This window comes from Gekko japonicus, unplaced genomic scaffold (genome assembly GCF_001447785.1).
Source record: "Gekko japonicus isolate JY-2015 unplaced genomic scaffold, Gekko_japonicus_V1.1 scaffold4483, whole genome shotgun sequence".
Taxonomy (NCBI): domain Eukaryota; kingdom Metazoa; phylum Chordata; class Lepidosauria; order Squamata; family Gekkonidae; genus Gekko; species Gekko japonicus.
In genome coordinates, this window is record NW_015166574.1 from 46,042 (window position 1) to 59,089 (window position 13,048).

The 13,048-nt window shown below is 45.9% G+C and overlaps 1 protein-coding gene across 1 annotated transcript in view; it reads left to right on the forward strand.

The window, feature by feature from the left end:
- Positions 1 to 13,048, forward strand: part of FPGS (folylpolyglutamate synthase) — a 46,826-nt gene that overhangs the window by 12,750 nt on the left and 21,028 nt on the right. Inside the window, exons 3-9 of the mRNA XM_015412366.1 lie at positions 4,547 to 4,675; positions 4,887 to 4,940; positions 6,405 to 6,469; positions 8,191 to 8,305; positions 9,943 to 10,020; positions 11,037 to 11,098; positions 11,511 to 11,613. Of these exons, the coding sequence (XP_015267852.1) occupies positions 4,547 to 4,675; positions 4,887 to 4,940; positions 6,405 to 6,469; positions 8,191 to 8,305; positions 9,943 to 10,020; positions 11,037 to 11,098; positions 11,511 to 11,613 (606 nt within the window). The remainder of the gene's footprint in view (positions 1 to 4,546; positions 4,676 to 4,886; positions 4,941 to 6,404; positions 6,470 to 8,190; positions 8,306 to 9,942; positions 10,021 to 11,036; positions 11,099 to 11,510; positions 11,614 to 13,048) is intronic.

The window sequence follows — 13,048 nt, forward strand, 5'->3', positions numbered from 1 at the left end:
CTGGTTAGCGCTTGGATGGGAGACCTCCAAGGAAGTCCAGGGTTGCTCCTCAGAGACTGACAATGGCAAGCCACCTCTGCCTCTCTCTTGATTTGAAAATCCTATGGGGTTGCCATAAGTAAGCTGTGAATTGATGGCGCTTTCCACCACCCCTTAGGGAATTTTTTTGGATTAGATGCCGCTCGATTGAATACCTATTCCTGGATCAGGCTTAGAGATGTGAAGGCCTGGGGAAAAACCGGAAAAATTCGGGGGGAAAACGGGTTTTTTCCGTTTTTTTCCTGAAGCCTTTTTGGTTTTTTCTGAAAAATTGGAAAAATTGAAAAAAGAAAAAAAATTGATTATGGAACGTTTTATTTTAACATGATGAATAGAAATTTTTAAGACAAGGTGTTCAAATATTTTCCAGATCATTTCTAAAAAAATATGTATGGTGTCAGATTGATCTAATTTCTGTGCACGGAGGACAAGCAAGTCCTAGGTTACAAACTGAACTCTCCAATACAAGAACAAGATGCATTTCTTCCTTTAAGAGGTGCTATTGTCACAAGAAAATAAAAAGGCTTCAGTTTTGTTTTTGCATGTGGGTGGGTATTCTGTTTGTAATAATTGTTTGGATACACTGTATTTTTAATATGCTAGTTGTGATAATTTCATGCCAAGTAAAAATGCCCATAGTCATATTTTATGTTCCTAAAGTAACAGAATGACTTTCAATCTAGAAAAGAAAAAAGAAATGCTAATGTAGCATTTTTTCAATTTTTCCAAACATTTCCAGAAATAATACATCTCTAATCAGGTTTACCCCTGATTCACAGTACTTTGTTTTTGTCTGGGTTTAAGTTTCAGTTCCCTCTTTTCTGTTTCCTTTAAGCATGTCCCCCACCTCCCTGGAATTAAATAGAAAGGAGACAGAAATAGTCATGTTGTCGTCAGCACGCCCTCCAAATCAGGGCTCCCCAATGTGGTGCCTGGGGGTGCCCCAATGTGGTGCCTACCAAAACCCTTCCAGGCGCCCGCCCGCCTAGTGTTTTTAGAAAGTGTGCCCGGCAGGGTTTCTGATTGGCTGTGCAGGTTAAAAGGCATCCTGTTAAACAGAGGTTCTGCCTTAACTGCTGAAGAGTTATTATAACGGTTATGCATGGCCTCAGTCCCTGACATTTTGTGGTTGGCTCCATCTCCCATGGAAGCCATTTTGTTGTTGTGCCCACCACTCCGTGTCAGAATTTGAAGAGTGGCCAGGGGCTAAAGAAGGTTGGGGACCCCTGCTCTAAATCCTTGAATGACCTCTCCCAAAGATTTCATATGGATGTTAAATAGCCTGGGGGGCAAGAGGGAACCATGTGAGATCCGGTAGGCCGAGGGACCAAGTAACCGTCCAACACTGTTTTCTGGAACCTACCCTTAAGGGAGGATCGAAACCATTCCAGCACTGTATCACCAAGATGCATTACCACCACGATACTCAGAAGGGTATCATGACCAATGTTCCCTCTAAGCTGTGGAGTCTTGTGAGCATAAATTCTACTTTGTGAGCTACTGGCATTAAAGTTGTGAGCAAGTGATTTGGCTACTGCATAAATTTCGTTTGCTCTGGAGCCATCCTTCCTGAGCCAAGACAAAAATGTGTGAGCTGGAGGCTAAAAAACTGTGAGCTAGCTCACACTAACTCAGCATAGAGGGAACACTGATCATGACTGATGCTGTACAAAGCTGTTGAGAGATTCAGGAGAACCAACAGGGGAAGGAATAAACGCACCGTTAGGAGACTGATGTAGATTGCTTTTCAAGACAATCAAAATGGCTTCCTTGCTGTATCCAGGATGAAAACCAGATTGAGAAGGTTCTAAATAATTGGTTTCATCCAGACATACATGCCCTCGAGAGCCATTGCATTCTCCAGAATCCTCCCTGATTTTCTGCTTGTGAAAGAGCATTGTCTTCAGATTACTACAAAGGCTACATTGGGGGTTATGAGGCCTGCATGGACAAACACAAACGCGGAGCCAGGGTTGCGGAGAGGGAGGGCGAGAATGAGTGGGAAAGCTGGTAGGTTCCAACCAGTTACTTAAGAATGGCAGATTACACACAGGCCTGTCATTCAGGTCTCATGGATCTAATGTTGACTTTTTCAAGATCTGCCTTATCCCTGAACCTTCTATCAGTGAATGGGACCTGCTATGTTTGCGCTATGTAAATATTTTATGTGGATTTTATTTCTGTGTTTTAAAGTGGAGAGTTTTATGTGTATGTTGCTGTTATGCAGGCCTGCAGAGTAAGAAAGAGGGGGCTGGATGAATGATTAACGTGTGTTATGTTTGGATGGTAGTTGGACTCAATGGGACAGAGTTTGACTGGTTGGGACAGAGAGAGGCTTTTGTGTGAGAGACAGTTAAGTGTGGCTGTGGAGAAAAGACTGACGTGTGAATGGGTGAAGAGATGGAGTGAGGTGCTGCGTAGTGTGAGAAGAAAATAAGCCTGTGTGGAAGCTAGTAGCCTAAGTGGCAGGTGAGGGAAATAAGCTTGTGTGGAAGCTATTAGCCTAAGTGGCAAATGAGGGTAATAAGCTTGTGTGGCAGCTATTAACTTAAGTGTCAAGTGAGGGAAATAAGCCTGTGTGGAAGCTATTAGCTTAAGTGGCAGGTGAGGGAAGTAAACTTGTGTGGAAGCTATGAGCCTAAGTGGCAAGTGAGGGCAATAAGCTTGTGTGGCAGCTATTAGCCTAAGTGGCAAGTGAGGGTAATAAGCTTGTGTGGCAGCTATTAACTTAAGTATCAAGTGAGGGAAATAAGCCTGTGTGGAAGCTATTAGCTTAAGTGGCAGGTGAGGGAAGTAAACTTGTGTGGAAGCTATTAGCCTAAGTGGCAAGTGAGGGAAATAAGCTTGTGTGGCAGTTATTAGCTTAAGTGGCAAGTGAGGGAAATAAGCTTGTGTGGAAGCTATTAGCCTAAGTGGCAATTGAGGGCAATAAGCTTATGTGGCAGCTATTAGCTTAAGTGGCAAGTGAGGGAAATAAGCCTGTGTGGAAATGAGCCTTAGTGGCAAGTGAGGAAAACGAATCTGTGTGGAAGTTATGCACTTAATGGGCTAGTGAGGAATATAAGACTGTGTGGCTGTTATGAGCCCAAGTGGCAAGTGAGTGAGAGTAAGCTTGTGTGGCTGGGTCTGTTTAAGGAACTCTGGAGAGAGAAGAACTATACACCTATCAGAAACTATTATGCTTATGTACCTATGTGAAACCACATTCATCTTATTAACCATACAGAAACCGTTATGCTATTATACTTATAAAGAAACTGTTTAAGAGAAACAACTGTTTTATTTATGGTAAGGCTCCCCTTTGGCCTCAGAGCCATCCCCACGTGCTGACTGTTGTATCAGTCTACCAGATATAGCTAAGCCATCCTGTTCTTTGGGTCCAACTAAGAATTCTTAGGCAAGAAGAGCCTTCGGCGGCAGCAAAAATAAGTAAGGAAATAGACGGTCACCTCAGAACACTACGGAGAGGGGCCTGTAAAGAGATTACATAAAAGGGGTCTCATAGAGAAAAAGTGAAATAGTTACAGAACCTTCTATTGGTGATGTTCTGGTAATGCCTTGGAATAGCTGATAGCTGGCTGGTTTTATTAGCCAGGAAAAACAAGTATCCGATAAACATCTCAGACCTCTCAAGAGTTCTGTTCCCAGGTTGTGCTAACTGAAAAGTGTCCATAGAAACCTCACCAGTGGAAACCCCGAGAACATTCATGACTGCTTTAATTAACCAGGAGTCTAAATTGGCTTGAATGTGAGGTTTTTCTTTCTTTCTATGAAGTGTTTAGAAATTGGTCTCAGTGTTCTTCCAAGACATGGGTTATTTGCAGGCGTGGGGGTGGGTTCCGCCATCTATACCAGCAGCATCCGTCTTTCTCCGGAGTTGCTCATACAAGTTGATCCTGAAAGTGTTTTGTGCTAAAACCTACCAGATTATAATTCAGCAGGCCTGCTGATATACTTTGACTGGGCCGGTCCTTTGAGTCTGCAGAAACGTGAACTAACTGTTCCTTATACACTGGAAGAGGACGTCTTCCCTCTGGTGAACCCATTTGGTGCCCTGTGAAAAGCAAACAGTGCGTCATAGTCCACAGAAGGTCGTTCTCCCGCCCAGTGTTTGTTTGATTTAGAGGAATGGATGCCAGCCACGTGTGGTCGTCTACTTTTGGGAGAGCAGAGAGAGCAAATTCCTCTCTGGAGGATACTGATGTTGAACACTCAACACTGGGGAGGCAGCTGTCCTGGCCACGGATGGAAGGGAGCTTTAAGAAGGGGAGTTACTGTCTCCAATCCTTCCCTCTTCCTGCCATCAACGGAGTCTGCCGTGACAATCTAGAACCGTGGACAGCAGCATCTCTTTTCCAGGTTTCAGATTCTTGGAAGTGCAAGACATGGGGAATGTAAAGATTATGCTTGGGGTGGGGGGGAGATTCCTTTCTGCCAATCCAGGGTTCTAGCGTTATCCACTCTCTGTAAATGCAAGCAAATCATTGCGTGTCTGCTCTCGTTCTAGGATGCCATTCGGACTCTCAATACGCTCCAGACGAATGCCAGCTATCTGGAGCAGGTGAAGCGGGAACGAGGAGACCCGCAGGCCCAGTTGGAAGCCATGAAAGGATTCTTGGAGCGCAGTGGGTTAAAGGTGAGAGGCTCGGAGGCTTTGCCGGAGGGCACTGGACCCTAGGAGTGTGCAGGGCAGGTTTTTCTTCATCTGGCATGATAAGATACAGGGGGCTGTTACTCATGCAGACTCTCAGCTTTCCTGCTGTGCTGTCGAACTGTAGTTGGGGAGGAGCGGGTTGGGGGGGCAGGATTTGAAAAACGAAGCTGATAGGTTTGTTCACCTCTGGCAGGTCGAAGATCTGGATCAACTGAACATTATTCACGTCACTGGAACGAAGGGCAAGGTAAATAAATGCATTGGGGGTGGTATTTGAGTGCAGAGGAAGAGTTTTGGAGGTGTAGTGAGAGACCCTGACCTGAATGGCCCAGGCTGGCCCAATCTGGTCATCTCTTGGAAGCTAAGCAGGGTCGGCCCTGGTCAGTGTTCGGAAGGGAGACCACCAAGGAAGCAGGCATTGGCAAATGACCTCTCAACGTCTCTCGCCTTGAAAACCCTCCAGGGTTGCTGTGAATCGGCTGCGACTTTATGTCACTTACCGCCACCGCAAAGGAGAGACAGTTTTGCTCACTGGTTAGAGTGCCAGCCTCAGATCTGAGACCTGAGTTCAGATCCCCACGCTGCCATAAAGCTTGACTGGGAATTTGTCTTATATATATGAAATACTTTTGTTTTGTTTTTTTTAAAAAAAGCTTGACTGGGTGACTTTGGGGGCGGTTGCATTTTGTCAGCCTACCCTACCTCGCAGGGTCGTTGTGTGACAGTGGGAAAGAGCAAACCAGGTACATTGCCTGAATTCCTTGCACAGAGGGTGGGTTGAAGCTGTGTTAGACATGCTTACGAGGACTTGATGTGAGGGGAAAGTGGGAAAGGCAGTGAGCCACTGAATTTTGGGAAGGAGAATGCTCAAATTTGGGACCATGCTGGCGGGTCAAATCCTCCAGCGCTCCCCCGATGTATTCAGTCCAGAGGCTTAGTGTTTGACTGTGGGCAAAATCATCATTTCCCTTAGCCCCCTGTGTGTTAAATAGGCTAATTACCCTTTTGCATTGAGTATATGAACTAGATGGGAGTGTTCATATGTTAGAAAATGGTGTCTGTGCCCCGGGGCAAGTACTGGATAGGACCGCAGGGGAGAGTTCTGAATCTGGTGGGAGTTGACCATTTCTGAGCTGAGGGTCGGCAGTGGCTTTAAGTTTCCTATGTGCAATTTCCCCATCCCTCAAATTCCCAGCCCCACCCTAGCCTCACTGTTAGGTAGAGCTGCCAACCTCCACGTGGCACCTGGAGATTTCCCACTGTTGTTACACTTGTTCTCCAGATAACCAAGTTCAGTTTCACTGGAGAAAATGGCTGCTTTGGAGGGCGGACTCTAAGGCATTATACCCCTCCCCAAAACCCGCCCTCCCCAGGCTCCACCCCCTTAATTTCCAGATATTTCCCAGTCCAGAGCTGTCAGTGCTACTATTAGGCCACATTAGAGTTCTGAATATATTTGCATTTCACCAATTTAACTATCTGCAGGCTCTGTTATAGCCCCTGTCGTTTCCCCCCCCTGACGGTATGCCTGAATCGCAGTGGAGAACTGCTTTGCTCAGATATCTCGATGTGTGAAAATGTTGATTTGGAGTCTTTTAATCAGCTACTGTGCCTCGGAAAGTCAGGCCTTCCCATTGGGAAAAATGGCCGACTCTTTTCAGCTGTCTTGGCTTGGATGTTTAGTGACCCTTACCATCTTCTTCTGCCTCAGGGTTCAGTGTGTGCCTTTACAGAACGTATTCTACGCAACTTTGGCTTAAAGACTGGTTTCTACAGGTAGGTCGCTCTGGAAGGTTGGTGGTGGCTATAAGCATGGACGGCTTCAAGAGGGAATTAGATAAACATACGGAGCAGAGGTCCATCAGTGGCTATTAGCCACAAGGTATAGATAGGGGCTCTGGGGCGAGTGATGCTCTGTCTTCTTGGTGCTTGGGAGGGGCAACAGTGGGAGGGCTTCTAGTGTCCTGGCCCCACTGCTGGACCTCCTGATGGCACCTGGTATTTTTGGCCACTGTGTGACAGAGTGTTGGACTAGATGGGCCATTGGCCTGATCCAACATTGGCTTCTCTTGGCAATGGCAAAAGCCACCTCTGAACATCTCTTGCCTTGAGAACCCCAAGGGGTTGCCGTAAGTTGGCCGCAACTTGATGGCAAAAAAGCAAAAACAAGCCAGGATTCCAAACTGTGATTTAGTCCTGGTTTGTAGGCAAGAAATAAACCATTGTTTGTCATTCTGTGTCACCTCCAGCTACCTTGTGGATTCTGTTTAAACTTTTTATTGATAAAGAATGTAGAGTTTTTTGAATGCAAATTTTCAGAAAGACAGAATATTAAGCATTTTAATGTATATCTTGAAGGAAAATAATTTAATCCGTTGTCTTCTGTCATAAACATAACCCTCTCCCCTAATAATAGATCAGGTTTAAACCACAGGGAGGTTGGAAGTCTCTAAATTAAAAGCTGGTTAGAACACAAAGGGAAAATGCTAATGAGCGGGATAAACCAGCGTGATTAGTATGTTGGACTAACATTGGAGAGTCCCTAGTTTGAGCCTTCTCTCAGCTGTGAGAAAAGCAAGAATTAAGCCTTTGAATCTCAGAGCCAGGAGGCAACATCCGGGGAAGGCCTTGGCCTCTGTGCCCTGTTGTCGGCTGTCCAGAGGAACTGGTTGGCCACTGTGTGAGACAGGATGCTGGACTAGATGGACTATTGGTCTGACCCAGCAGGGTTTTTCTGATGTTAAGAACAATGTTTGGTGCCCTGAGCTCCTTGGAGAAGGTTAGATAAAAATATCATAACGGAGAGGAAGAGAAAAGGTCTTCTTTTTGGTTCTTGCTAATACCAGTCAACTGAGCTTGTGTTGTAAACTGGTTGAGTTGTGAAGAAGGGTTTTAGTTGGGGTGGGGAGCTGGCTCTGGTCATTTGCCTGGCTGCTCTGTGGAGGGAGAGGGGTACTGATAAGCATGAACAGAATCACAAAGCAAAATTTTGCCCTGTTCATGGTTCCCGAAGAGAAGTTCGTGACGGGTTCGCTGTTACGAATTTGCACAAACTTTTAGAGCGGGTCTTAGGTTCTTGGTGGTTCGTGGATGGAGCAGAAACCGGGAGTTTAAAGGGACTCAGAGTCCCTTCAAACCCCTGCTTTCTGTTCCCCATGAAAGCCACAGCTGTCTTCGGCAGTTCCTTTATACTTTAAAGGAACTGCAGAAGACAGACTGAAAGAGCTGAGCAGTGGGGAACATGCTGCTCCTGGCCACTCAGCTGTTTTTCGGGCTTTCTGCAAACCCTGTTTAAAGGGACTGCGATCCCTGTCAACCACAGAGCCACAAACCGCATGAACCAGTTCAGTTCGTAAACGAGTAGTTTGTGGTTCGATTCATGGTTCGGCTGTGAACCTTGAACTGAACCACATTTTCCCAGTTTGTACCCATCCCTAGGGAGGGGCCCTGTTTTTGGAGGGGCTGAATTTAATCTGTCTTGTACATTCTCCTCTTAGCTCTCCACATTTGGTCCAGGTACGCGAAAGGATTCGGATAAACGGGCAGCCGATCAGCAAAGAGCTCTTCAGCAAATACTTCTGGCAGGTGTATAACCGGTTGGAGGAGACCAAGGTGAGCGGAACAGGCTTTTTTGCCTGTGGGAGAAAAATAAAAATATAAGCAATGCTCCCCCCCCCCCCAATTTTTATCAGGAAAAACAGATAACCAGAGTCTGTCGTTGTCAACCAAGGTTTAGTATGAAAAGAGTTTATATTTGTTTGGTCCCTCAGATTAATAATGAGTCTTGTTATGCCTCTGTCACATAATCTGTCTCCTGCTGACTCTTCTGGCTCCTGATCTAAGGCCTGGTTCCCAGATGTGGGTGGTTGAGGTGATAGCATGGGCTACAGCAGATATCCCCACCAACGCTCCCTCTCAGCTGTGGAGTCTTGTGAGCAAAAATTCTACTTTGTGAGCTGCTGGCATTAAAATCGTGAGTGAGCTCTTTGGCTGCTGTGTACATTAGTTTGCTCTGGAGCCATCCTTCCTGAGCTACGACAAAAACGTGTGAGCCGGAGGCTAAAAAACTGTGAGCTAGCTCACACTAACTCAGCTTAGAGGGAACAATGATCCCCACCCTTCACAGCCTGTGGACGCTTTGGGAATTTTGACACAAGGTGGTGAGCACAACCACTAAATGGCTTCCATGCCCAGTCACAAAATGTCAGGGACCAAGGTTATCCAGAACTCTGATAGTAGGTCTTTAACATTTTGGGCATAAACTCTGTTGAACGAGATGCCTTTTAAAATTAACGTATTGTTGCATACTTATTCAGCGAGCAAAGAAACCCTCATCTGGTTGTCTTCATTATGCGAAAGGAAAGGCGAGGGAAATGATGCTTTACATAAAGCCGCTGTCTGTGTTACACCATAAACATTGAATTATTTAATGGGCACCGGGAAAGGTGCAGGTGAACACCATGGTGCAGGTGGGCTGCACAATTTCGGCTTGTAAGTGGTGGACACCAATTTCCGATGCCTCCTGTGTGCAAAAAACATGATACAACAGGAACAAAAGTTCTAGCCTAGCTCAGTCTTTGGATGTTGCTTGTGGGAAATCAAATCTCTTATGTACATTAGGTGAGCATTCCAGAATGTGATTCCATCACCTGCAAAAGTAAGTTGATTCTTTCACTTTATAACGCCATTCTCCCAGATGTGTGGTCTAGGCTTCTGGTCCTGAAACGATGGAACTGGATCTGTGGCAGATGAGTTAAGAAGTCTGATCTTTGCCTTAAAACCTGTATATAATGTGTAAAGGAGTACTGTTACTTTTGGATCGACCGCAGTTGAGACACTTTGTACTCGGGTGGACTCTTCGGTATGCTCCAGTCCTCTGAACTTCAGTTTTTCTTTTAATTCACATCTTGGAAAAACCCAGCCTAGTTGATTTCTGGAGGCTAGGGAGAAAATGAAGGAGGCTTCATTTGGAGCTTGAAGTACTGGTTAGGAAATGTCATTTATCGATTTACAATATTTCTTTTCCTTTTCTTTTATTTGGTATTTTTAAATTAATTTTCAAAAATACAGTAGAAATAAGCATATATATCATTTTCATTGATAATACAACATTACCGTCTAGAATATTTCTGTGCCATTTCTTCCAAGTCCTGCTCGGGGTGGCTTATAATTAAAACTCACAGTATTTAAGACCACAAGCCATTAAAACATGTGGCCCTCCTCCTAACCATCCTGTTTTCCCCCCACAGGATTCTGAGCATGTTGCTATGCCGGCTTACTTCCGCTTTCTGACTATCATGGCTTTCCACGTTTTCTTGCAGGAAAAGGTACGGCACCCTCACATCATGCTCTCCTCCACTTGAATGATGGTTTTTTATTTGATGATGATGATGATGATGATGATGATGATGATGATGATGATGATGATAAAACAACTAAAACTAATTCTCATCGTCATCATGTTTAGCGCATTTGGAGAGTTAAGGCACTTGGCATATATGATGGCTGCAGTCCCTTAGAACAGCTCTGAAATGTATTGGTCTCATAATGGATATTTAGGGTTTGAAGCAGAGGAGAGATCTGAGCTGGAGACGTCCTGATCTGTAGCATTAGGGCTTTTTTTTTTGTAGAAAAAGCCCAGCAGGAACTCATTAGCATAATAGGCCACACCCAACTGCAGAAACTCATTAGCATATCAGGCCACACCCCTGACAGCACAGCTCATTGGCATATTAGGCCACACCCCATGTTACCAGACGTGTGCTCATCCTGTCACACCCACCTTTTGCTTGTTATTCTGTTTACCTTGTTTGTTGTCAAAACCCAGGGCTTTTTTTGTAGCAGGAACTCCTTTGCATGTTAGGCCACACACCCCTAATGTAGCCAATCCTAATGAGTGTCTGCTGTTGGGTGTGGCCTATTATGCTAATGCGTTCCTGCTGGGCGTGGCCAACTTGGAAGCCAGGAACTTGGAACTCCGTTCCTGTGCGTTCCTGCCCAAAAATAGCCCTGTGTAGCATTGTTCTCTCGGCCACGGGGACATCCCTGACTCTCTCCTTTTGTTGATGCCGGAAAAAGATTTATATACCACGTTACCTAAGGTAAAGGCGGGTTACACCAAAAATGCAATATATAATTATGCTACCAATCATCGGCAACATCCTAAAGCTCTAAAACAGACAGATGGTAATTTACGAACCGAGAAACGATGCTTGGAGAAAGCCCCTTCTCAGATCTACCTCTGGAAGCTGCCCAAACTGCAGCCTTCCTCAGGAGCTGCAGGTATTCCCTTAAGGGGAGTTTTCTCTCAGCTTTTCTGATACGTTCTTGTGTTCTTCTTAAGGTAGACCTGGCGGTCGTTGAGGTTGGCATTGGCGGCGCATACGACTGCACCAACATCATCAGGTAGGGAGATCAAAATGCCGGCCATCTCCTCTACTGAGAGGCTCTCAGAAGGCCTTCTTGCAATCGCATCTGCCACGTGCTGTACCAGTTGCTCTTCTTTCCGCCCTTACACACGGCAGTCCCAGCCCGGGTCGGCTTCCCCAGCCCCCTGCCCCTGTGCGAGCCAAGTTCTGCTGGTGTCGCTTGAGAACATCACTCTGGCTTCCAGAGGAAAGTGGGCAGGTGCGTAGCAGCCCTAGCGCTGTTGTTACACTAGATACCGAAGCAGCACTTTGGCGAGTGGACGGCGGCACTCGCTCAAAGGTCTGTTCTGATGTGGCACCATTTTCCTGGCCCTTGTTGCTGACGTGCATCAGATTCTCTGAGCCAAAGAAATGACTCGTTCTCGTGTTCATTCTCTTGCTTGTTACAGGAAACCTGTTGTCTGCGGGGTCTCGTCTCTGGGCATTGACCATACCAGCATCCTGGGAGACACCATTGAAAAGATTGCATGGCAGAAGGGGGGGATCTTCAAGGTAACGGTGCTCTGTTCTGATGCAAGGCCTTATTAAAAAAACCTTTTAAAAAACCCAGACGAGATAACAAGGGGGACAGGAGACCTCTGAATAGCAGAAAGTAACAGAGGTCGAAGAAGGATTATAGTAAAAGGTAAAGGTTTCGTTTGCTCGAAAGCTAGTCGAATCCGACTCTAGGGGGGCGGTGTTCATCTCTGTTTCCAAGCCGAAGAGCCAGCGCTGTCCGAAGACTTTTCTGTGGTCATGTGGCCAGCACGACTAAACGCCGAGGCGCATGGAATGCTGTTACCTTCCCACCGAATTGGTACCTATTTGTCTACTTGCAGTTTCTTACTTTTAGACTGCTAGGTTGGCAGGAGCTGGGGCCAGAGACGGGAGCTCACTCTGTCATGCGGCACTCGGGTCTCGAACTGCCGAACTACAGACCTTCCAGTCTGCAGCTCGGCGTCTTAAACCTCTGAGCTACCGCGGCCCTAAGAATGATTATAGAATGTGTAAAAAGAGATATTGAAGGTGCACAAATAATTCAAAGATTGCAAAAATGTGAAGAAGATGATTATAATTACAAAATTATAAAAACATCATTATATACCCACAATGGCAGTGATTAGGAACACTATCAATACCACTATGATGACATATCCAAAAAGGCTGGCAATTGGAAAAAATGCTGCAATATGACATATGCTATAAAGAATTTACAAGCTGCAAAAGACACACAACAAAGACAAGATGCCGGCTATATTCCTGTTTTGTTGTGTGAATCTTCATCAGTCGTGATTAAACTTGTGCAAGTGGCATCTGACTTACAGCAACCCTGTGTGGTTTTCAGAGCAAGAGACAAACAGAGGTGTTTTGCCATTGCCTTGCTTTGCATAGTGACCTTGGTCTGCCATGGGGGTCTCCTATCCAAGGCCTAACCAGGGCTGACCCAGTTTAGCTTCTGACAAGATCATACCCCCCAGGGTCATCTAGTCCAACCCCCACACAAACCCAGTGACCCCTGCTCCATGCCCAGAAGAGGACAAAAAACCTCCAGGATCCCTGGCCAAACCGGCCTGGAGAACAATTGTTTCCTGGCCCCAAAGTGGCAATCAGCATTTCCCTGGGCATGTAAAAAAGGGCCACAAGAACTAAGCACTGAAGCAACCCTTCCTGCCCTCCCTCTCATAATCTGCCTAAGTTCACAGAATCAGCACTGCTGTCAGATGGCCATCGAGCCTCTGTTTGAAAACCTCAAAAGAAGGTTCTGGTCTGACCTTCTGGGGCAACAGAAAACAACTCCACACCATCCCCTAGATGACAGCCCTTCAGGGACTTGAAGATGGTGATCATATCGGGCCAGCCTGGGCCAGCCAATTCAGGGTGCCTTTTCTGTACAGTGAATAAAACGGAACGTGGTGCTAGACTTGTGCCTGCAGAGAAGGATAGCAGG